Genomic DNA, 26,645 nt, shown 5'->3' on the forward strand with positions numbered 1-26,645 from the left:
AATCAGGGAAAAGAGTGGAAACGGTCTGTCGCACTATTCTTCTAGCGTACTTCAGTTTTCGATGCGAATAATTTTAGCTCCGCCCACAACGTCTTCCCATCGGCCAGTTTGTCTGCTAGAAATTGATTTGAATGGAAACCCAATTTTAGGTTGATTATGCACATTACTTTTGCCAAATTTCAAATGCGCATAAGACGTTATTCGCTTTGATATCTTAATGGAAACATAGCCACAGTGAACGGCGAGAAAATGCACTGGGTCACGAGAGCCCTGAGGATTTATTATACAAAGTGCAATGAGCAAAGAAAGTTGGATTATAGTTTTCAGCTCCGAAAGATAGAACAAAACAATGAATACAGTTGTAAGTAATGTAAACACTTCTGGACAGGTGTAATGTGATGTAATTTACACATTTCAGGGATTTACTCATTGGTGATTGGGATTTTAATGTTTCTTTTGTTAAGCCTGCTATAAGACAGTAATCCAGGGTATAAATAGTTTTTGCTAATCTATATATAAGCAAGAAGCAGCAAATAAAATTTGTCTACGTTTTTTTCTTAAATTCACTTGTTTTTTAGTAATATAGTTAGTTCTGGGACAAAAACGGGATTTTCATGTTTGGATATTCACTCATAATTTAAATATTCATTTGGATATTTGTTCGTTTTTTCAAAATGTAATGAAAGCCATTATATTGCTCTGAACGCAGGCAGAGACAGCATAGCAGCAGGGGCACGGGGCCTGGCTGTAGCCCCTGTGTGTGTGCGCCTTTATTTTACAGCAAGACCTTACAATATGTAACATATATATAAAATAGAAACATATCCCAGGAGTAAAGAATACTTTGTGTAGGACTTGCTTTACCCCAGTGAATTAACTACAAAACAAAGGATGCCAAATAGCAGTTCAAGTTAAACGTTTTGTTTATTCCTGAAATAAATAATACATAAAGTTGACAACGCATTTTATTTATTTTCTTTTTTTTTCATTCCTTGCCATTGCCGTTTCTTCACAGTAAACAGTGGCCATCAACACAGAAAGTCGCAACAAAATATATATAATATATACAGTCTATATAAAAATCACTACACAACATTTTCAGGAAGTTGGGTACTGTTTAAGTGAGGCATTTCAGAATGACGTGCTTGCCTTTTTTTCAGTCCCATGAGATTATGGCTCTAAAGCAGCACGACACGTTTTTGTCCCAGATGGCTTTCCATAGAGGTTACTGGTGCACATGCATAATCTGGTTCGTTTACTTTTTGCTGTCTAAAACTTTTAAATAGAGGCTCAAGAGCGGCTGTGCTGATTCTGTGTTTTATATAATTAATATCACACAGAGCTCTTTTTCATTTGTCATATTTTGAAACTGTCGCGCAAATTCAGGTGAGACGGTAAACAAGTGCAAGGTATTTTTGTCATTTGTGTTTTTGAATTTTTGTAGAGAATAAATAATCTGATTTTTGTATCCAAATACATGTCAAAAAATGTTTGTTCGACTATTCAGATATTTGTCCCAGCACTAAATACAGTGTTTTTCTTGATTAATGTTCTTGCTGAACAGACTCACCAGCTGTTTGTAGATTTGATGGAGCATGATTATGAATATCTATTATTGATGATTCATGTTACAGGAAGCTCTTCAGAAGATCAGACAGAAAAACACCATGCGACGAGAGGTGACTGTGGAACTGAGTAGCCAGGGGTTCTGGAAAACAGGCATCCGATCTGATGTTTGCCAGGTACTCTGTGTGTCATTTAATTCCTCAACTTTATGGACCTAGAAAAGCTTTCCACTAATGTTAGCTGGATGTAATTAAGAGAAGAACTACAGTGAATCGCCTTGTCATTTCTTTAACCGTGATTGTGATTGGCTGAGGAAGTGGCAATGTTACGACTGTAAGAGAAAATAAAAAGTCTAAAATACATAGCATGTTTATAAAGTGAATTAGCATTGTCAGCTTGTGTGCTTATCCCCTGTGACTACTGAGGTTTTGACAGTTCTGATATCCTTTTAAGCCAAAAACAAACACCAATAAAGACCATCTTGAGTGTTACTTGTCTGGCATGTGCTGGGAAGAGTTTCTTAAAGTATACAGAGCATTTTATATTCATACTCCACGTAAAAGGTGGAGGCCCTAATCTTTCCTTATGAAAGTTTGCACAGCATTTATGCAAAGGCAAATTCTAGGAGTTGCAACAGAATAAAACTAGTGAACAATTGTTTGCATGAAGTCATTTTTCTGATGGTTTCTAGCTATATTGTTCTCTGAAATCTTTTTTTTTTATTTCTTTCCTCTACAGCATGCAATGATGTTACCGGTCCTTACACACCACATTCGCTACCATCAATGCCTTAAGGATTTGGACAAGTTGATCGGATATGTGTTCAAGGAACGCTGTCTTCTGCAGGTGAGAGGAGAGGAGAGGAGAGGGCATAATAAACCACTAACAACCTTGTGTTTCAAATGCAGCCTTCCCTTAGGGCTTTGTGTGCATAGTATGCACATGTGGTTACTTAACACGTCTTGTAGCGTGATGGTATCTACATGGGAGGGAGAAGGGTGAAAACTGAAATACTATAATATACTTAATATTTATAAATACATATATTGGCAGCATATAAAGAAGAAAAAAAGTACCTGTTAATGGTAGACCTCTACACGCCTTCATGTTATTTAAAGCTGGCAGCTTAAACAAATTGTGAAGTTGTAGCAGATTCCTTATGTAGGGCATCTACAGTCAACTGCTTCCATTAGGAATATGTTTAAGTACATCTCCTTTTCTTCAAAGAAGTTACACACCTTTTTAGTGCAAACTAAGTGTTGCACAGCTGTGGGAGCGATTTTTAGAAAGGTAAAGTTGCAGATAAAAGTATACAACACTTACTTATTGTATCATAATTTAAGTAAAGCTCTTGTTTTGTTTTGCCTTTCCCCTGTTCTTCTGTTCACTGTGTTTGCCTAATGAAGTTAAACTACCTTGGTTCTAGAACTTGAAGGACCGTACTCAGCCAGCTAATTATACATTTTAACAGCTTACCTCCTTGGTTTCAAAGATTTCTAATACTCTGTATCAGGCTTGCATAATCTTTTGAAAGCCCACTGGCATTTCTATAGTTCCTTACCGTCCTGTTTGGGATCCTTGTAAAATAAAAGGCATAATTTAAACTGTACAAGTTCAAAGACAATGTGTTTGCATTCTCAAGAGGATGTTCCCTTACAGCTGTTGCATCTAATAGGACATCTGAGAAGAAACAAAGCTTACTGATTTTCATGAAAGGTTTCATGTCTTTGACTACCTATGACATCCAAGGATTTAAATATGTCTCTAACCCAATCTCGTTTTCTTACTAAGGACATTCTTTTATACATCGCACAATTTCAATATCAACTAATTAAGGTTTCTTTGATGTTTTATAGAGGACTGTAAAACAATACTTACCCACCCACTCACTGTGAACGCCTTTTTTACATATGGCACTCGTAAAAAAAAAAAATACAAAAAAATTACAAAACATTCCATATAAGTGAAGAGTTCTGTTTTTTGTTTGTATTTTGGGATATTTGCTCCCCTCCAAACAAGTATATTATTGTAATTTTACAATTGAACTGGCCATAGATTTGCTTGATGGGTTCATTTCCTCCTTGCAGTAAGAATATTCTCAGATTCTATCTTTTGATTAATAGAAAGTAACAATATGTTTTCAAGGGAGATGTTCTTGGACTGCTGGGTCATTAGTTGCCTTTTTGGATTATTCAGGTCATACTTGTGGCCATCAGTATGATTATGATTCCCATAATTTTCAAAGTATAACATGCATCAATTGACATATTATTGAGGATGATGGAGGGATACGCGGAATGCATCAAAGCGTCTTATCTGTGATTTTTGTTTTACAAATTTGGTGCGTTTCCCGTGAACGTGCAAGAAGCACAGGAGTTGCGTGGATAGTTGTGTTCCTGTGTGCAACTTAAGCACATTGCTGATGTTTACAAGCAGATGACCCTGTTTCCTACGTGATCAGTCAAAGAAATGTCTTTGGATCAGTTAAACCTTTCTTTTGCAGTGGTTTGTGGGATACTAGAAGAGTAATGGCTGTTTTATTATTTAAATATTGGTTTCTTGAATTTCTTAATGTACAATCTAATACACTAGGCGATCTTTAAAATGCAAGGATTTTTTTTTTTGTATTTATTTATTTTTATTTATTTGTTTATTTATTATACCAGCAAAGTTAGGAAAACATTTTTTGAGAAAAGCTAGGTGGTATGAAAAAGGTATTTTATCTGATTCGATTATTCTAATTGTGAATCTGAACGAGCTTGTATTTTGAATTCTGCAACATATCAACATAGTACCATAGAAATGTATTGGCCCTTTCCAAATATATTAATGGCATTTTACTCTGTTTCAAATATGATAACACAAAATGGACAGTACAAAGCTCAATTTAACCAGATGTGTATTTATCATGAAATATTATTATTATTATTATTATTATTATTATTATTATTATTATTATTTATTTCTTAGCAGACGCCCTTATACATTATACAGATATCACATTATTTTTACATACAATTAGCAATCTAGGTAAAGTACCTTGCTCAAGGGTACAACAGCAGTGTCCCCCACTGGGGATTGAACCCACAACTCTCCGGTCAACAGTCCAGAGCCCTAACCACTACTCCACACTGCTGCCCAAATAGTAAATGCATACATTTTAAAAAAAGTCACATGAATGTTACCTGAAGCTGTGCAGGGACATTGAAATCTAGCCTTACTACTCATTTCAAAGAGGATGTTTGTTTTTAAGCTAAATATTTTTCAAACATCTAGTTCGCTGAACAAAATCTATGTGTTGCAGACTTTGAACTTGATCTGCTTTTTCTTGCACTAAGGTTAGTTTGTTGCTATGTGAAGTATGCAGAGGAATGTAGTGTTAAGAACTGATACCAGCTTTGGTAAAACAGTGCACGTTATCCATAGGAGTGTGTAATTCAACACACTCATTGCAAGACTGACCAAAAGTGTGTGGAATGCATCGGAACGCGTTTTACACTTGGTGCACAGCTATATCCGAAGTTACAGTATATTTAATAATTTATCATCATGTAGATTTCTGTTTAAGTCTAACATTATCGAACAATGGTAAGCCTAAATCATATCTTGCATGTCATTGGGATGCTGAAAATTCTTCTCTTTCATGCCTTTCATGACAGTAACATTTTTAATATAGTGGTTTGTATGAAGTTAATTGTGTGTGCATGGAGCAAATTAGGATTGCTGCTAACTATTTTGTTTATCTTCTGATATATGATATGGAGTTCTGCAAATGTGCTTCAGCACACAAGAACTAAAAAAGGATTCAATTTTTATAATCCCTTGCATATTCTTCTCTTACTGCAGCTGGCCATGACCCATCCAAGTCATCACTTGAATTTTGGCATGAACCCAGACCATGCCAGAAACTCTCTTTCAAACTGTGGTATTCGGCAGCCCAAGTATGGCGATAGAAAAGTCCATCACATGTACATGAGAAAAAAAGGTAAAAACTGAATGTAACAGATAAGGTGTTGTATTTTCTTTTTTGTTTTTAAAGTGACAAGGAATTGTTCTTGAGTGTCAGTTCAGCTTCCAATTATTTAAACTTGTTTAGTTATTTGTCCCTTAACATTAAACTATTACATTAAGTACAAAACTTCATATCCCATTGCTTAAATTAAGAGTATAGTATACCCACACACATAGAGTTTGCACTATTCTATAGGTTGTGCGTCCTCATGTTCTAATAAAATAAAGCGAGAATGTGTTTTAAGGAGTCATATGACTCCCATATGATATTTAACAAACTGTTGTTCAGCCTTGGTTGTCCCCCCCCACACACACCTGACTTTCTGGTGCCATGTGCTTCACAACTGTTGCTGAAATGATATATAGCATTTGATCTGTTTTGTGCGTTTTCAGCTTAATATGCTTTTTTCTATTTTTAGGTATAAACACATTAATAAATATAATGTCGCGGCTTGGCCAGGATGACCCATCACCTTCTAGGTAAGAAGTGTGCACATTCTGTACTATGATTACCCTGCTGCAGTTAACGCTAAATTAATGGTTACAGTGATTGTGAATTGGTACTATTGCCATAAATTGTGGTGTGCGCACAGAAACATTTTAAAGCTAATGTCCTTCAATACACGACATAAAAATACATGCATAATGTTTTACCTAATTAAAATAGAAGCATTGAAATGGTTTAAATATTTGAATAAACTATGAATATTACTGGCTGTTTCTGGAATGTACTCAGTTCACAAGTAACTTGCATAAACAATTTTGCTGATGTTTACATGCAGATGACCCCATTGCCTATTATTATGTACTAATGTATTTACTCATTTAGCAGACTATGGGATCCCTGTTGATATTTTCCATATCTGCCATGAGCTATTTAAGCAAGATTGTGGGGTACTGCAATACTGATGTTTTATTTTACTTTGTGCTGAAAGTTCAAGTTTACTAATGGATCTGTCCGTTCAAGTTCGGAAGTTGCATTTACATTTCATTACCAATAGCAACACTATTAGTTTAAACTAGCATGTTTGTACTTAGAAATATATTTTAAAAATATATAGTGCTACCCTGTTATAACGTGACCTGTTATAGTACGGAATCAGTTATTATAACACGGTAAGGTTGTGGCACACATTTCCCCCAAAGTGCAATTTGACTCGCAAACATTGGGTGAACGTTCCAGATAATCAGTACGAAGCATGGCAGACAGCAAAAAACTAGAATCTTTCTCTGTTAAAATGAAACTCAATGCAGTAGACAGAGTAAGAAAAGATGAAACTCAAGCAGCAGTTTCAAAAGATAAATGTTGCAGAATCTACATTGCGTGGATGGCTAAAAGAAGAAGATAAACTAAGAGATTTTCTTGTTAAGATTGACTCCAAAGAGGGCTTGTCTAGGAAAAAAAATGCTCTGTGCTAAAGAGTGAGACAAGCTGCTGTGTGAATGTGCTGCTGTGAGAGTGCAAGACTGTTTGTTGTTTTTGGTCTGGCCCAGGCTAACAGGGGCCTGGAATAATCGTCTCAGTAAACCGTGGATTTGATTACCTGCAAATTGTGTGCGTCACCTTCCTTCATTCTCCACGATACGCTACAATATTAAATCATTTCGGGAACAAAAATGCCAATATTCTTTATAAGGTGGAACACAAATAACGCGTCGTCCTAATTATGGACCCCGACAACTGCATTATAACGGAGTAGCACTGTGTGATATAATTTTTGTTTTGTTTTTTTGTTTTTTTGACTGCATAATTAAAAATAATTTAAAAAATATATATATGTGTGTGTGTGTGTGTGTGTATATGTATATATATATATATATATATATATATATATATATATACACAGACGTGCTCAAATTTGTTGGTACCCCTCCACAAAAAAAGAAGAACGCACAATTTTCTCTGAAATAACTTGAAACTGACAAAAGTAATTGGCATCCACCATTGTTTATTCCATATTTAATCGAAATCAGACTTTGCTTTTGATTTTTTTATTCAACATAATATTGTAAATAATAAAACAAATGAAAATGGCATGGACAAAAATGATGGGACCGCTAACCTAATATTTTCTTGCACAACCTTTAGAGGCAATCCCTGCAATCAAACGTTTTCTGTAGCTCTCAATGAGACTTCTGCACCTGTTAACAGGTAGTTTGGCCCACTCTTCCGGAGCAAACTACTCCAGCTGTCTCAGGTTTGATGGGTGCCTTCTCCAGACTACAAGTTTCAGCTCTTTCCATAGATGTTCGATAGGATTCAGATCAGGACTCATAGAAGGCCACTTCAGAATAGTCCAATGTTTTGTTCTCATCCATTCTTGGGTGCTTTTAGCTGTGTGTTTTGGGTCATTATCCTGTTGGAGGACCCATGACCTGCGACTGAGACAGAGCTTTCTGAAACTGGGCAGTACGTTTCGCTCCAGAATACCTTAATAGTCTTGAGATTTCATTGTGCCCTGCACAGATTCAAGGCACCCTGTGCCAGGCGCAGCAAAGCAGCCCCAAAACATAACCGAGCCTCCTCCATGTTTCACTGTAGGTATGGTGTTCTTTTCTTTGAAAGCTTCATTTTTTCGTCTGTGAACATAGAGCTGATGTGACTTGCCAAAAAGCTCCAGTTTTGACTCATCTGTCCAAAGGACATTCTCCCAGAAGGATTGTGGCTTGTCAATATGCATTTTAGCAAATTCCAGTCTGGCTTTTTATGTTTTTCTTTCAAAAGTGGAGTCCTCCTGGGTCTTCTTCCATGGAGCCCACTTTCGCTCAAAAAGCAACGGATGGTGCGATCAGAAACTGACGTACCTTCACCTTGGAGTTCAGCTTGTATCTCTTTGGCAGTTATCCTTGGTTCTTTTTCTACCATTCGCACTATCTTTCTGTTCAATCTGGGGTCGATTTTCCTCTTGCGGCCGCGCCCAGGGAGGTTGGCTACAGTTCCATGGACCTTAAACTTCTTAATAATATTTGCAACTGTTGTCACAGGAACATCAAGCTGCTTGGAGATGGTCTTGTAGCCTTTACCTTTACCATGCTTGTCTATTATTTTCTTTCTGATCTCCTCAGACAACTCTCTCCTTTGTTTTCTCTGGTCCATGTTCAGTGTGGTGCACACAATGATACCAAACAGCACAGTGACTGCTTTTCTCCATTTAAATAGGCTGAATGACTGATTACAAGATTGGAGACATGTGTGATACTAATTAAAGAAACTAATTAGTTTGAAATATCACTATAATCCAATTATTTATTATCTTTTCTAAGGGGTACCAACAAATGTGTCCAGGCCATTTTAGAATATCTTTGTAGAATAAGCAATAATTCATCTCTTTTCACAGCTTCTTTGCTTTATTCTATGACATACCAAAGGCATGCAAGTATACATGATAAAATAGCTTTTAATTTCATCACTTTTCAGGAGGAATGAAGCATTATTTCAATGAGCTGTAAGGGTACCAACAAATTTGAGCACATCTGTATATATATATATATATATATCACACACACACACACACATACATATACACACACACACAGGGGTGAAATTCTGCCAGTAATCACTTATTGTCATAAATTATGGTGCGCACACAGAAACATTGGGTACCGGGACTTAATTAATCTGCTTTTCATCCAACACGGATGCATTCCATCCACTCACACAGTCCACTAGCGCAACGTTTCTCAAATGTGCTTTCATTCAGCACAGTTCATGCTGCTTGCATTCTGTTTCCTCACACAGCTTCTGTTTCTGTTAGCTGCAAATGGCCACCATTAATGTCAGTATAATCGCTGCATGTTGATTGGGCGAGCTTTCGTTCTGATCAGATTTCATTTTTGGCATGCGTCACAAATCTCCGTCCATTTCACTTTGTGTCATTCGTTGATCAACGAGAGAAGACCTTAGCAGTGCAACGTGAAAACAGCGGTATGGAGTAATTATCATTGTGAAGTAATAATTATATTCTTTAGTGCGGCAAGGAAAGTATCTGAATATTCGAACGACCATTGCTGCACATGAATTTGAAAATCCACGTCCGTGTTCGCCATAAATTACATAGTTGATCAATATTAGAAATAATTATCATAACGCATTTTGCCATGAATGGATTTGCCACATTGCCAGAATATGCGTGAAATTTTCTAACATGGCAAGTGATGTGTGGGACAGTAGGGATTAACATTAAAAAAACAGTATCAACAAAGTGCTGCTTCAGATTTCGAGTCAGAATCAGGATACAGATGTAGGTGTGCTTCACGCTTTTCAAACACTGGCCCAACTTGCAAGGTACATGCATAGTGATCAATGCCCCTTTTGTGCATTGTTTTTATATCATTTTTTCATAGCACTTTTTTGTATACCATTTTTTATAACGTCATCCCTTTTTTTAGGATATGTTGAAACAAAACCCTCTCTACAGCAGTTACTGCATTGTGTAATATTTCTTCATGATTGTCATTTAAGGTTTAACTTAAGTGTTATATTACAGTACATGACTGAGTGATACATGCACAGGATCTAAAGCTTTCCGTATTTTCAGCTTCCTTGTTTTTTATGTTGAATTGGTTATAATTGATCCGTTATTTTGTATTTATAAATGTGTCGTGTACCAATATGTATACATTTGAAAAGTATTTATTTATTGTCACTCAAATTGTTTAAATTTTTTAATGTTTACACCCGGCTGTGTATACGAGTACCTGCACTTTTTTTGTTGAGAATTTCACCCATCTGTGTGTGTGTCTATATATATATATATATATATATATATATATATATATATATATATATATATATATATATATATATATATAAAAAATAAAATCTATATTAAAATATTTTTAATTATGCTATCTAACTTTAAGCTGTCTTACACTTTCTTTTTTACATGTTTAGTTTGAGGCTTTTTTCAAAATAGTGGTGGAAGCCAGCATAATGAATGTGGTTGTATCTTCATCATTGCAGAATAAATCATAATGAGCGCCTGGAGTTTCTTGGTGATGCTGTTGTGGAGTTCTTAACAAGGTAAGAAATAACAATACTGCAAGAACTTATGTTCTTATGTTCTTATTCTTACCTTTCCTTTCATTTTGTATTATTGGTTACTTTTATTTGTATTTTCATACTGCAGGGGTAGTTAATGTTACAGCGCTCTTGGTTCCCAGTAATTGGCATATGCATGTCAGCTGTTCCAGCCCTTTTTAAGAACAATGCTGCAATGGCAGACAAGTTGTTGAGCTTAAGTATTGAAGTTGCCCACACATACAAAAATTCCATTCATTAATTATCTTGTCTTCACAGAATTCTCATCTGGGTAACAAACAACAAATAAGAACAAGTTGGATTTATTTATTTATTTATTTATTTATTTATTTATTTATTTATGGTATTAAAAGGTATATTACTTTGTGTGGGGGATGCATATCTTGGGACAGTAGCTAGTCTCCATGTATAGGAACACCTCCTAAGAGAACACTTCGCGAGTAATATTATGTGCTTTCATTTCTCTTGAGTTGCTTCACCATTCTGTTAAATAATGTGCATGTCTTGTATAGTGCTGCTGCATTTTGTAACTTGTGTAGAGGTGCTGTGTTAATTTAGTTTGACAGTTAGTTTATTAACATTAAATTAACTCTAAGTAATGCCCATTATTTTTGCCTTTGCCATTGTGATAGACTGAAACACACCCGCCAGGTAATTTCATAGCACATAGCGATTTAAGCTTTTTGACCATGTTGTTTTGCTTTAGTTTGTCTGTTATTATTATTATTATTATTATTATTATTATTATTATTATTATTATTATAGTTTTATTAGCATACACTTGCATATTTTGCTTTTACTTATTCAGTTGATTTCATATGTTGATACATGTGCGTCATGACAAGTAATACATATGTATTTTTATTGATTCATATTGTGTGGGGGACGCAGAGAGTCAGTAAGGGGGGTGTGACTGTGATTAAAGAGGCAGTTCTGTAAAAGTTTTTCTTTTTTTTTTTTTTAAGGGTCGTACATTTTAAATAAATACATAAATTACAGCTAATTAGTCCAAGTTATTACCTTTCAGATGAGCCGTTGACGATCACTCTAGGACTTGTAGAACCAGAGAAATAATGTTTGAAGTGGCGAGTGTGAGTGCAACTGCAGTGAACAGAGCGGAAGTGACGGTTTCCATGTATGGGGCGCCAAGTGTAAAAATAAAGCAACAAAATGTATGCGAAGTAAGGGGGGCGGCATATAAAAAGTTTGTGCACCACGGCTGTACTGTACCAGTGAGTCAAAGTTAAAACGCTAAAAATAATATTAATATTCCTAGGATACAATTCTGTGAAATACACCGACATATTGCTTAATACAACAGTAATACACCAGCTAGACGAAAGCTTAGAAATCCATTTGGTATTTTTAGGATAAAATAAATTATCACAGATTAATATTACTCAAAGTTCCACTAGCAGCAAAGCAATATTGTGCTTTATTGATTTAGGCTACTGTTAGTTATGTAATAATGTAATCAGTTGTTTTTACAATAATAATTTTATCGGATCTACATTTTCATCATAAAAGGCATGATTGAGTAGCCACCAATGTTTCCAACATTTATACCTTCAGGTGTAGAGGTTATGTGAATCTTTTGGACTTGTACACTGGAATTAATCTCTTTAGGTAAACTAGTGCAGAAACATTTTATATTTAATATTTTAATAATAATAATCTTCTGCATACTTACACAGATGGGTTAATAGCCCCTTCTCTGGAACTAAAGGGTCTATAAGCAGTTAATGTTAAAGCAATGGTGATTTATTGTGCAGTAAATGAATGTACAATTAAAATGTATTCAAAAGTAAATTATAAATAGTAACACTTATAAACTTTTGTGAGGGAGCATTATTTTTGTCATTGAACACTATTTATTAACAGTTTGATGAAGGCCATCTGGCTGAAACATTGCTCTGTTTTTAAATTAGTTCTTTTTAAATAATAAAGAATGGAAATTCGATCTACGATTTTGTTATTGTGGTGTTGCATTGGCATCAATCGTGAACAGTGTTGGGATATTTGGGAGACTGATCCCAGAGAGTCGGTGTGCGATATAGGCTACTTGTTTTGGACTTCCACATTGACATTAGCAAGTATTTTTTTGTCAGTTTCACACAATAGTACATCTCCATCCCCCTACCCCACTCCTCATAAAAAAGGGTTGCCTCACAATGCAGTGAGTCTTATCTTGTCAAAAAAAAAAAGTTGTTGTTTTGAACTTCCTTTCTTTTTAAAACATCTTAATAAAAACTTAGATAGCCTTTAGTTCTAGCTGTAATTCCTAAGGGCTCCTTGAAATCCTTCAGACCTGCCTACGCGCTGCTGGATCCATGTCCATTGATGTGCTGATACTGATACTTATAAAAACGTCAATTGTCAGCCATTTTATTCCAACCATAAAACACCTTCAGAAATTTAGAAATAACTGTACCATGCCTGCAAAACATATGAAATGTGTATAGAGAATACAATGGGGTTTAGTGGGATATGCGTTGATCACAATTCCTTTTTCCTGGCTCATTAAATTCATGGTATGAGCCCCTCCAAGACCCTTCTCTCTGTGCCTCAGTCTGTGGTAATGCAATTCATCACTTTCACATTTCCTGTTCTTTAAAAATGGATAAGAAATAGAAAAGTAAATTATCAAAGCATTATCCCATATAGAATAATACATTTCCCTGCAAGAAGAATGAAAAGATTGTCCTTTTTACTGCTCTTGTAGAGATTAAAATGAAATGAGTAAAAGAAAAAAAAAGACCACCTCTATTTAATTCTTGACAAACTTGCTGCATGAATCGAATATCATTAACTGTAAATCCGTTGAATTATAATAGGCACTTTGATATACTTACCTTATATGGAGTAGGTTTTATGCGATTTCTCATTTGATAAGTCCAGTGATCAAAAAATGTACCACTTTATCAAAGTATCATTTTTAAAAGGTACCATACTGAACAGTAAATGTACTTTTTAGAATGAATATAGAACCTAATCATCGTTATGACAAACATTTGTTTTAGTTTGTATGTATTTATTTTTTTAACCATACATTTTATTTTCACTTGGACTCTGAAGTCTGCTTCTGATGCCACATCACTATAATAACATAAGCATGATCTCGATCAGAATTTTGGCCACTAAATCAGTTGAAAGGCCAGATAGTGGGAGACCAGGAAAATGAAGGGTATTCCTGGTGCATTGGGAAAAAAAAAATATATATATATATTAAAACCTGTCAAAAATAGTAATCATATAAATGGTACATGTAACATTGTAGAGCATAACAACTACCACCCCAGCTGCAGTAAAGAGATCATTTCTATTTCAAGGAGAAGCTGTGCCGCAATTAGTCTATCAACTATAAACATTTCTGTTTGATTTTTGCAGTGTCCACCTCTATTATTTGTTTCCAAGCCTTGAAGAAGGAGGCTTAGCTACGTATCGTACAGCTATTGTTCAGAATCAGCATCTTGCCATGCTAGCTAAGGTAGGTAAAGAATATAAGGTATCTTCTGAATGTGTATATATACAGAATGGAGTTGTGTAACAGAAAGCCACTATGAAAATACCACTTTGTAAATATTCTGAAAAGCGTGATGGCAAATTATTTTAGTTCACAATTCTTTCAAATACTACAGTACGCTTTGTTTTTCAGCTCCTTAGAGTAACTGTTGACCTTGAATGTTCTTGACATTTGCAATACCTCTGGGTAATACAATTTATTTGTAGTGAATTTACCACAAATTGTAATGCACTTAAACATATTTTGTAAAGATTTGACTGTGGCCTTAATTCTGACTTGGCCGCCTCATTTTTGTTTTTGTAGAAGCTGGAGCTGGACCGGTTCATGCTTTATGCACATGGACCTGATCTGTGCCGAGAGTCTGATCTGAGGCATGCTATGGCCAACTGCTTTGAAGCACTTATAGGTAATATTATGTGCTTTCATTTCTCAAAGCCTTAATAGATTTATATACAGTGCCTATAGAAAGTCTACACCCCCTTGAACTTTTTTCACATTTTGTTGTGTCAGTGCCTCAGAGTTTCATGCATTTAAATATTGATATTTTTCCATTTATCGACACACCATACTCCACAATGTTAAGGGGAAAAAAGTTTTTATTGAGAAAAAAATTATATATTAAAATTACAAAACGGAAAGATCATAATTGGATAAGTCTCCACCCCCCTGAGTTAATACTTGGTGGAAGCACCTTTGGCAGCAATTACAGCTGTGAGTCTGTTGGGATAGGTCTCTACCAACATTGCACACCTAGATTTGGCAATATTTGACCTTCTTTACAAAACTGTTTAAGCTCTGTCAAGGTCCTTGGGGAGCATTGATGGACAGCAATCTTCAAGTCATGCCACAAATTTCGATTGGATTTAGATCAGGGCTTTGACTGGGCCACTCAAGGACATTTACCTTTTTGTTCCTTAGCCACTCCAGTGTAGCTTTGGCTGTGTGCTTTGGGTCGTTGTCATGCTGAAAGGTGAACTTCCGTCCCAGTTTCAGCTTTCTTGCACAGGGCAGCAGGTTTTCCTCAAGGACTTCTCTGTACTTTGCTCCATTCATTTTCCCTTCTATCCTGGGCAGCAGTGTGGAGTAGTGGTTAGGGCTCTGGACTCTTGACTGGAGGGTTGTGGGTTCAATCCCAGGTGGGGACACTGCTGCTGTACCCTTGAGCAAGGTACTTTACCTAGATTGCTCCAGTCAAAACCCAACTGTATAAATGGGTAATTGTATGTAAAAATAATGTGATAACTTGTAACAATTGTAAGTCGCCCTGGGTAAGGGCGTCTGCTAAGAAATAAATAATAATAATAATCCTGACAAGTGCCCCAGTCCCCTACCGATGAGAACATGATGCTGCCACCACCATGCTTCACAGTAGGGATGGTGTTCTTTGGGTGATGCAAATGGGCATAATCATTTGTTATGAGATTCACTTAGATTATTCTGTTTGTGTAGGGCAATGTGTAAACTGAAAGTAACATTAACAATGCACAGGATCTAAAAAAAATAAATATTGTATTATAAAAATAAGCCATTGCCTAAAACTCATGTGTTAATCGGTACTCCAAACTTTGTAGTAAGCAGTACATAAAACACTGTTCTTGTAGTGAACATGTGTGTTGGAACAAAATGTCTGCATTGGAGTAAAGAGAATTGGGGTGAGCACATGGCTAGTTTACATGCAATAGTATTTTATGCACATATCCACATATCTTTTACTTTCATCAATACTTTTGCACTGCCGAATGATGCTGGTCATTTAAAAACCAACTGCCGGACGCTATTTAAAAACCAACTGCCGGACACTATTTAAAAACCAGCTGCCTGACGCTAGTTAACAGTTTAATGACCGGGATCGTGTTAACACGATCATGCTGAAATGGGCTTCTCGGATTTTGATCGTGTAAATACGGTAAAAAAAGCTCTTAGTTTTGATGACTTACAGTGCCACCGTACTTTGCAGTACAGGCTTGAAACACATATCATTGGATAGGGGAGGGACTGATGTTCACTTCCTGCTGAGAGGAGCATTTAGTGTCTAAAGGGTGGAGAAAGTTTTGGCAACATGGAGAGAAAAGACATCACAGCCCAGTTTTAGAGAAACTTGTAAGAAAGACATGGAAAAACACTGTAAATCTGATGTATTTGACATTTATATTAGAACATTTATTCTGTCATGTATTTATATATATATATATATATATATATATATACACATACACACACAATATTAGATTTGCGTGTGACTGTGTGTGTGTGTATATATATATATATATATATATATATATATATATATATATATATATATATATATATATATATATATATATAGCTCTGGAAAAAATTAAGAGACCACTGCAAATTTTTCTTAAATCAGCATCTCTACATGTATGGCAGCCATTCCATTCCACTGTCTGTTGAATTCCAACACAGGCACACCTCATTCTACTGAATGAGGTACTGATTAGGGGATCACCTGAACCAAATCTTATTTAACGAGGAAAAGTATAAAAACCACTCCTGTGGTCATCACTATCCTCTTGCAGTACGACCAGCTGGATGGCAAAACAGTGCTAGTAGTACCTCAAAAGTAATTGGAATCAAAAAATAACTATTGACCATGCCCAAAGAGTTGAAAAGGAAAGTTTTGAGTGAGGAAAAGAAGGGTTCAATTCTGGCTGTACTGGCAGAGGGATACAGTGAGCGTTGGGTTGCTTCCATCCTTAAAATTTCAAAGACGGCGGTTCATAAGAACAAGGTCAACCAGCACACATTGGGGACAACAAAGCTACAGACCGGCAGAGGGCGAAAATGACTCTCCACTGACCGGGATGACCGCCAACTCATTCGAATGTCACTCAGCAACCGTAGGATGACATCAAGTGACCTACAAAAAGAATGGCAAACGGCAGCTGGGGTGAAGTGCATGGCGAGGACGGTTCGAAACAGGCTCCTAGGGGCAGGGCTGAAGTCGTGCAAAGCTAGAAAAAAGCCCTTCATCAATGAGAAGCAAAGAAGAGCCAGGCTGAGGTTTGCAAAAGACCATAAGGATTGGACCGTAGAGGACTGGAGTAAGATCATCTTCTCTGATGAGTCCAATTTTCAGCTTTGCCCATCACCTGGTCGTCTAATGGTTAGACGGAGACCTGGAGAGGCCTACAAGCCACAGTGTCTCGCACCCACTGTGAACTGTGGTGGAGGATCGGTGATGATCTGGGGGTGCTTCAGCAAGGCTGGAATCGGGTAGATTTGTCTTTGTGAAGGACGCATGAATCAAGCCAAGTACAAGGTTGTCCTGGAAGAAAACTTGCTTCCTTCTGCTCTGACAATGTTCCCCAACTCTGAGGATTGGTTTTTCCAGCAGGACAATGCTCCATGCCACACAGCCAGGTCAATCAAGGAGTGGATGGAGGACCACCAGATCAAGACCCTGTCATGGCCAGCCCAATCTCCAGACCTGAACCCCATTGAAAACCTCTGGAATGTGATCAAGAGGAAGATGGATGGTCACAAGCCATCAAACAAAGCCGAGCTGCTTGAATTTTTGTGCCAAGAGTGGCATAAAGTCATCCAACATCAATGTGAAAGACTGGTGGAGAGCATGCCAAGACGCATGAAAGCTGTGCTTGAAAATCAGGGTGATTCCACCAAATATTGATTTCTGAACTCTTCCTAAGTTAAAACATTAGTATTGTGTTGTTTAAAAATGAATATGAACTTATTTTCTTTGCATTATTTGAGGTCTGACAACACTGCATCTTTTTTGTTATTTTGACCAGTTGTCATTTTCTGCAAATAAATGCTCTAAATGACAATATTTTTATTTGGAATTTGGGAGAAATGTTGTCAGTAGTTTATAGAATAAAACAAAAATGTTCATTTTAACCAAACACATACCTATAAATAGTAAAACCAGAGAAACTGATAATTTTGCAGTGGTCTCTTATTTTTTTCCAGAGTTGTGTGTGTATATATATATATATATATATATATATATATATATATATATATATATATATATATATATATATAAACAACATTTATAAATATCAAGAAACAAGTATATATAAGCAGATACTATTTCATGAACTAAATGTATCAGGTGCATTTTTTTTTCTTTCTTATTACTGATAATAATAGAATAAATAACTATTGTTATTTATAAATATTTATTTATTTTGAGAAAATAATAGAGGGTAGTGTCCATTTATTGCTTATAAAGACCGTGAGAATAAACATGTATTCTGTCATTGCAATCACTCAATGTCTTGCGATTTGCCCAAACATCAATATAGAATAGCACGTTTTTTTATATGTGTATCTCTTAGCAGAATACATAATTAAATACTTTACTTAAAAAAAAAAATAATAATAATAATAAAATACATTAAAATAAAACACAAAACCCCCCAGAAATATTGTGTTGAAAAAAAAAAAAGCGACAGGTTTGGATGGTTTCTGCAGTACTTAATAATGTTCCCCAGAGTGTTCTGAAAAAAGAACACCATTTCCAGGATGCTACTGTAAAAAATAGATTTTTAGTGAATCTTTTATAGGAAGAGAGTCGACCATAGACACAAAACGCATCACACTGAAAAATGCTTGGTCCTGAAAGGGTTAAAAGCCAACTGCCAGACTTTACTTAAAAACCAAACTACCAGACACCATTTAAAAACCAACTGCTAGACACCATTTAACAGTTGGGTTTTTACTGGAGCAATCTAGGTAAAGTACCTTGCTGAAGGGTACAACAGCAGTGTCCCCCACTGGGGATTGAACCCACAACCCTCCGGTCAAGAGTCCAGAGCCCTAACCACTACTCCACTCCAATAATAATAGATAGATAGATAATCTTAATAATGGACTGGAATGTAATTGAGGTCGGTATGCCATTGCAATATTGCAATTCAATATAAAAAAACTATCCATAAATGATACAGACTTATCAGTTGCTCCAGTGTTTTACAGTTCATGTTCTTAGTAGTAGAAAACATGGTATCTTTAATGGTGACCTACTGACACATGTAATATCTACACACCCATATGTTAATTACACATATAAAATACCTATGCATTAGTCCTGCATTATGCATTGTGTTGGAAGATGGCTCAAACACAGTCACTAAGAAAAAGTCTGCAATTTTTCAGAAAAAAATAATCCTCTGATAAGCCTTTGATTTTCATTTCTATCTAACATAAACTATTATCTCCTGTAGATGCTTTGTCCCTAATTTTTATGTACAGTTTATCTGTGGATTAAAGTTGTTTTCTATGAGCTACTGGGTAGCAGCTGGTAGTGCTTTGGATGCCATTCTAAGCTTTTCCTTTTAGAGAAGCCAGAATATAAAGGATTATCTCTGATGCATTAGATATTGGATTTTACAATGTGGTTTATTCACCGATGTGCGGGCAGAGCTATTTTATTAATTGCTATATGGGATGGTGTGCTTACTGATGTGCTTTTTCTTTCTTTTTTTTTTTTCTTAAGCTGGCGGGCGTAACAAAGCTGTTTTTAATGCAACCTTTTCAGTAATCAAATGCATATTCCACTTTCTTAAGTTGTGTATAATATGTTTGTTTTTACTTATTTTTCAGGTATTTTCAATTATGTATTCAAAATATGTTTTCTTACTTTAAACTGCAAATCCAGTTGTAACAAATCTTTCTGCAAATCCCTAGCTTATATAGGATTTCCTAAAATGTAACAGCAGTGATTTCTTTAAGAATATTAAGTGTTTGATAATCAGAAATGCATTCCTTCTGAGAACACTGCATACTGTGCAGTTGATATATATGTTGGGAAGCCCTGTAGGGCACGCATATCCCTGGCAACAAGCATGTGATGGAGCTGCTTGTACAAATGCTATTCTACCTGTGTTGCAACATGTGGGCTTTTTTATTATTTTTTTATTTTTTTAATCAAAGACCTCTGGGAGGCTGATTTAAGCAGCTTCACTGAAAGCTGTAACAAGGATAGAATGTTAATTAATTGATTGACTGCCCTTCTTTCCACACATGTTGCTTGCAATGAGTTTTATTTTGATGAATTTTTAAAACACACAACCTCTTTTTTGCACAGCAGAATGTAGGAATAAAGTACATGCACTAATCTGCATTGCAGTCTTTCATGGTTCATGGCTTTTTACTTTCTAAAACTCATAGCGTCTTAAGAACTACACATTTTTAACAAGCTTGGGGACTGTTTTATTGCTCTAAACAGAGTATCTTAATACCTACAACTCATAAACCTTCTGTATCACACACTTTTTTTCCCATTTAAGCTGCCATCTTCACATTTTCATTTTGTAAGCTCCTTAAGCAAAATCTAATGGCACCCTTCACTTTAACCTATGGCCAAATATGCACGTCATATTGGGGTAATGCTTTTATTTATTTACACTCTTTTCATCTTTCAAAAAAAGACCATATTGACACCCAACCTTTACCCTTTTAAGTCTTACTTGTCTGATACCTGAATGGTGCTGAGTTCATAACATTAAATAAATATGCAAACCTTGATGTGGCTTAACATCACTATCTGAGGAGATTTATTTGTGATTATTTCCACATGGTTGTCCTGATTTGTATGTATTTATCATTTATAAATAGGAGCAGTATACTTGGAGGGTGGTTTAGAGGAGGCCAGACAGCTGTTTGGACGTTTGCTGTTTAAGAATGAGGTGATTTTAATTTTTTATTCAATATTGACAATGTTAAAATGTTAAAGTGCCCTTCACTTGGAAGATGGATGGTGGACTTTGAGATATTCACCATCACATATTCCATACATAACTGTATTGCGTTAACATCTGCCCATCGATGGTACAGACCACATACTTTGAGAATCTGTCTTTACTGTATAGAGACAGTACATTTTGAGGTATTGTACGATTTTTCGCAGTTAAGTTTTATTTCCGGTAGTGTCCAGTAGAAATTATAGCCACTGAACAAATGGTTAGATTTATGTTTTGTGTATATGTTTAGCTAACCCACCCAGGAAGAAACATCATTTTTTCCACTTCTGTGACCTGTAATGATGTCCGAGTGTAATGCTATAAAAACCCTGTGGTAATTTACACTTATTATGCATTAGTACATTGTTAAGACTGTAGAGCACATCATGCTACTCTTGGGTGGGCTACAGTTTGAGTATGCATACGTTTTGCATATCCAATTACCCCTTGCTCTTTGAGAGTTTAGAATGGATAATTAACTTCCACTGTATCTGTACAAATAATGAAAAACCTTCCACCATGAATTGATTTGCCTTTGAAGGGAATGAAAAAGACTTGCTGCCATGACACTCTGTTTTATATTTCCCTTTAGTTGATCCCTTCACTCTGCTGAATTAACAATAAGCATACCCTGTATTAAAATCGACACAGTTTTATTTAGTGTTATTTTATCTACTGCAAGACAAGGTTTAAATGGCTCCCAGGAGTACTGAATGGTACTTTTACTATCCGCAGGACCTGCGGGAAGTATGGCTTAATTATCCGCAACATCCATTGCAAGTAGGTTTATTTTTTTTAATTCTTATTTTTGTGCTTCTGTATTCACAGTGGAAATCATTAAATTGCTTTTTTTTATTTTTTACTGTAGATTCCCTGCTTAAATGCTAATAGTATTCTAACCTGAGGACTAAAATCTACATCTAACTTTATTTAACTAACAGTATTGCATTTGCATCACTGCTGGCTTTTCAGTGATTTAAAAAAAGTGGAATTGCATCATTGTGCTGCAAATTCCAAAATCCTCATGATGGGGGTGCCTTGCACTACTGGTTGACTCACCTTCTACTTTCTGGCCTCTGTATGGAAGGACAGTCTTTGAATGTGATGAGCAAGTAAAGATGATCTTTTGCTAGGGATCAACTTGCTGTTCATGTCCTTATTACTTAACCAATGTCTAATTTGCCATTGTACTTAATGCCAAGACAGTTTTTAACTATGTATTCTCACATATAGCACATTTTTCTGCTTTCAAAATGTAAAATGCAGGGTCATGCTATTTATACTGCTGTTACATGGAGTTCACCAAAATGCATGCTGACAGGTGAAAACAATAACTGAGAGTAGATATTAGGCAGGCAGGAATGTAATTGAACCAGTATTGATTTTTTTAATTTCACCTAAAAGTTTGATCCTTAGCAGAAGCTGAGTATTATGAAAAAACAAAGTTAAAAACAAAGCAACGTTGTGGCCAGATGGTCTTCATCAGACTATAGTGAATAGAGAAAGCCCACAGCATTAAATATATTAACAATGTTGGGATATGTGGGGAAACTGAGCACTCAGGAGTGGAAATAATTGCATTATAAAATAGTCAGTGTGCGATATTAGCTACATGTTCTGGACTTTACAAATCAAAGAGCAATAGCCACATTATTGGTACACAAATAAGAGGTTTAAAGTATCCATTTCTGAAAATGAAGTACTGTTTTTTTTAAACTACATACTTTTTATGTACCTTTTTTAATATTATTCTTGACACTTGACAGAAGAGCAAGAATACAGCACATTATTGCTCAAATATTGCTGTATAGCTTTTATGTAAGTATTTGTCATTTAAAGGTGCAGGAGCCCAGCACTGATAGACAACTCGTTGAGACCTCTCCAGTCTTACAAAAGCTGACGGAATTTGAAGAAACAATTGGAGTGCTTTTTACCCATGTTCGTCTCTTGGCTCGCGCTTTCACATTGCGTACAGTGGGATTTAATCATCTGACGCTGTAAGTATGAATGTACACAAAACAGTGTAAAATCCCCTTCATTTAATTTAGTTAATTGTAATACCTCTTCTTAATATACACTATGTATCACATCCAAATGACATGTGCCAACTAGCAAAGCCAGTTGATTTTGAAGGAGAAGGACCTGAAATATATTCAGTATTTCAAATTTAGACACATTGTATATGTAGAATATAGTAGAGGGAGATATATAAGTTCATATCTATCCCATGAGAGGTGAGATTAACTGGTTTTAAAACGGTTTATTCTAATTGTGAATGGGGTGAAACCTGGCATTTTGGATGGCTCTTTCACATGAATATCAGGGTCTACACTAGCTCAAAAACCCTTCAATAGTCAGGAAAAAAATCCTGAATTTATCCAATTTCCTGAGTTTCTAATTTAAGGTTAAAACAACATGAAAATCAAGCTTGTTGTTTAGAGGAATGTATTTCACGTTATTAAGCCAATTTCATATTTATGAGACATTTTCTAGTTCTGAAAACATGATTTGAGGCAGTGCTGGGACAGCATGTCAGGGCAAGGATGTCTTCCATTAGCATTAATTAAATATTTATAAAATGGGTCTCTCTAAAGGGGAACAAAAAGCGAAAGTACTTCTTTTAGGCAACATGTGTTTTGTGTGTTAGAATTAATTTCATCACTGAAAGTATGCAGAGAACTAGCAGGATGAATATTTTAATCATTACTGTTTGACAAAATTTCTTCAGTGCTTCAAAAGGAAAATTAACCAAAATTTGCACACCTGCCATGACCTGGACAGTCCCCAGATCTTTATACAACCCAGCCTGCAGATGCCAGCATGGCTGCTATGAGATACAAATACATTGGCACTTCACCTGATCCCTTAAGTTGTGAATAAATTAGGAGTATGCATTTCTATTTGTATAAATCTGTATGAAGTTACCAGTATATTTTACTGAAGTGCAGATATTTCTCAACTTGTGTACTGCCATTTTATATCACCTTCATATATTAAACAAAACACTTTTATAGTTACCAGCATTTGTAATATCCACCTTAAACCTAAAATAAACAACATACCCATCATTTGGTTATTTAGCATATATGAACTAAACTGTATTATTTTGTTGGTTCTCTGTTTTCATGTCAATATCAGACAAGTGTATTTTTCATGCTAGTACTACTAGCCTCTCATTGGCGGTTTCAAGACCCTGGTGGCATTGCTCACAACATGCCTCTGCTTGAGCCGACTCAGGGGCAGATGTGTTCACAGTAGAACAAAAAACTGCCAAAGCCGTCGTAAAGCCACCCACTGGAGCAGGCCACTTTTGAGACGGCTGGAATTAGGACGGCTGCATCTACACAATGTTGTAAGAGCAAAGCCACCATAAAAGTGGCAAGTGTAAACGCCGTAAATGCCTCATTGTGTTGCAGCTGTCATTTGTCATAATTAATGCAGTTATGGTGACCAACCAGCTAGTATCAAATCTTTAAATGTTGATTTAATATTGTCACCATGGTGAAAAAACAAACAACCAGACTTTCACAAGTATACTTTAATACCATCCTATATTTATTATTATATTTAATACTTTATACTGTTGTCTATCATTACTTATAGTTGTAAGTGTAGATGGAGTGTAGTGTTTATTCACTCGCATTGGTGGTTATCCTCATTTCCTGGAACAAGCACACATTACCCAATTGAAGTTTATGGTTTATATTATGTTTGAAACCCTAGAGAGCATGTTTCTTTCAAAACCTATGTATTACCCTGCCATAGTTGTATAGAATTAGTTAAATTTATATTTTGACCCATTACTGTTATAGATCATCTGCAGTGTGATCCTTCATAAATTGAACCTGTTTTTTTTTTTTTTTTTTATTCTCTTTAGTGGCCACAATCAGAGGATGGAATTCTTGGGTGACTCAATAATGCAATTGGTTGCCACAGAGTACTTGTTCATCCATTTCCCAGACCATCATGAAGGGCATTTAACGGTAAGGGTTACAAATAACAGTGCACAATGAAACAAGAGCGTCTGAGACTTGTAAAAGAGCCATAAAGCAAACTAAACAGGACTCATTTTTTGTTTGTAAATGTATCTTCTTGTCTCATCAAGAATCCTATTTAAAAAAAAATAAATATATATACTTATATATATACAGTGCCTTGCAAAAGTATTCAGACCCCTGACCAATTTTCTCATATTACTGAATTACAAATGGTACATTGAAATTTCGTTCCATTTGATAATTTATTTTAAAACACTGAAACTCAAAATCAATTATTGTAAGGTGACATTGGTTTTATGTTGGGAAATATTTTTAAGAAAAATAAAAAACTGAAATATCTTGCTTGCATAAGTATTCAACCCCTGTGCTGTGGAAGCTCCCAGTTTACACCGATGAAAGAAATTGCCCTAACGAGGACACAATTACCTTACCATTGGCCTCCACCTGTGAACCATTAAAGTTGCTGTCACATTTTCTGGATAAAAACCCCACTGTTGAAGGATCATTGGTCAGGCTGTGAATCTGAAGGAAAATGAAGACCAAAGAGCATTCTACAGAAGTTAGAGATAAAGTAATACAAATGCATAGATTGGGGAAAGGGTACAAAATAATATCCAAGTGTTTGGATATCCCAGTAAGCACAGTTGGATCAATAATCAGGAAGTGGAAGCTGCATCACACCACCCAGGCACTGCCAAGAAAAGGCCGTCCCTCAAAACTCAGCGCTCAAACAAGAAGGAGACTTGTGAGAGAAGCCACAGAGAGGCCAACAATCACTTTGAAGGAGTGTGGCAATGTGCTCCGTCCCTGTGTGCGTTTCTATGTTGTATGTTGCTTGTGCTGTGTTGATTTTGGTGTATAGGCATTGGTACACGGGATATAAACGGGTCTGTGTTTCACGTGTGTTTAAAAATGTATAGTTGTATTTAGGCACGGGATTGCACATCACTTCACGTGCATTTAAAGTATTTGATATGTGAGCACGAGGTTGCACATAATTAATTCACGTGCTGGGATTCAAGTGAATAATTAATTAGTAATTGAATCCCAGCACAACAGTATATATAGATGCACGTTTGACTCACTCAGGGTTGTGTGTTCGGTGAGTGGAGAACGGGTGTGGAGAAGGAGTAACTAAAAAGTTAAAGAAAGTAAATATAAGTTATTTACTCACCGTGTTTGTGTGTCTGTCCGTGCACCGTTTAAGTGTTAGTCCGTTTTGTTTGTCTCTTTATTTTGGCGTAAAGTGCCATGTCCTGTCTTCTGTTTGTTTAAACCTTTTATTTATAATAAACCGCGCAACAGCGCTTTCATCATTTCACCTCATCTGTTCTCTGTGTATTCATTTCCTGGTTCTGACGTCACCACTCAGCTAGCCGTGTGACAAGGAACTACAGAGTTCAGTGGCTGGGAGTGGAGTAATGGTGCACCAGTCAACCATATCAAGAGCTCTGCATAACACTGGCCTGTATGGGAGGGTGGCAAGAAAGAAGCCGTTACTCAAAATGTACCATCTGAAAGCACGTCTGGAGTTTGCCAGAAAGCATGAGAGTGACCCAGCTGCAATGTGGGAAAAGGTTTTGTGGTCAGATGAGACCAAGATAGAGCTTTCTGGCCAAAGCTCAAAGCGCTATGTGTGGCGCAAACCTAACACTGCCCATGCCTCAAGACACACCATCCCTACAGTGAAGTGTGGTGGTGGCAGCATCATGCTGTGGGGATGCTTCTCATCAGCAGGGACTGGGCATCTTGTTAAAATTGAAGGAAGAACGGATGGA

General features: G+C 36.0%; 1 protein-coding gene across 2 annotated transcripts in view; it reads left to right on the forward strand.

Moving 5' to 3' along the window:
- LOC117399785 (ribonuclease 3-like) overlaps positions 1 to 26,645 on the forward strand; it is a 51,220-nt gene that overhangs the window by 14,991 nt on the left and 9,584 nt on the right. The window contains exons 16-26 of one of the 2 annotated variants that reach the window (XM_059023097.1): positions 1,635 to 1,742; positions 2,305 to 2,412; positions 5,413 to 5,551; positions 5,997 to 6,057; positions 10,541 to 10,600; positions 14,006 to 14,105; positions 14,445 to 14,547; positions 20,745 to 20,815; positions 21,605 to 21,649; positions 22,709 to 22,866; positions 24,747 to 24,852. In XM_059023097.1, the coding sequence (XP_058879080.1) occupies positions 1,635 to 1,742; positions 2,305 to 2,412; positions 5,413 to 5,551; positions 5,997 to 6,057; positions 10,541 to 10,600; positions 14,006 to 14,105; positions 14,445 to 14,547; positions 20,745 to 20,815; positions 21,605 to 21,649; positions 22,709 to 22,866; positions 24,747 to 24,852 (1,059 nt within the window). The remainder of the gene's footprint in view (positions 1 to 1,634; positions 1,743 to 2,304; positions 2,413 to 5,412; positions 5,552 to 5,996; positions 6,058 to 10,540; positions 10,601 to 14,005; positions 14,106 to 14,444; positions 14,548 to 20,744; positions 20,816 to 21,604; positions 21,650 to 22,708; positions 22,867 to 24,746; positions 24,853 to 26,645) is intronic. The other variant, XM_059023098.1, reaches the window with a different exon arrangement.

The sequence above is a fragment of the Acipenser ruthenus genome, chromosome 4 (genome assembly GCF_902713425.1).
Source record: "Acipenser ruthenus chromosome 4, fAciRut3.2 maternal haplotype, whole genome shotgun sequence".
Classification (NCBI taxonomy): domain Eukaryota; kingdom Metazoa; phylum Chordata; class Actinopteri; order Acipenseriformes; family Acipenseridae; genus Acipenser; species Acipenser ruthenus.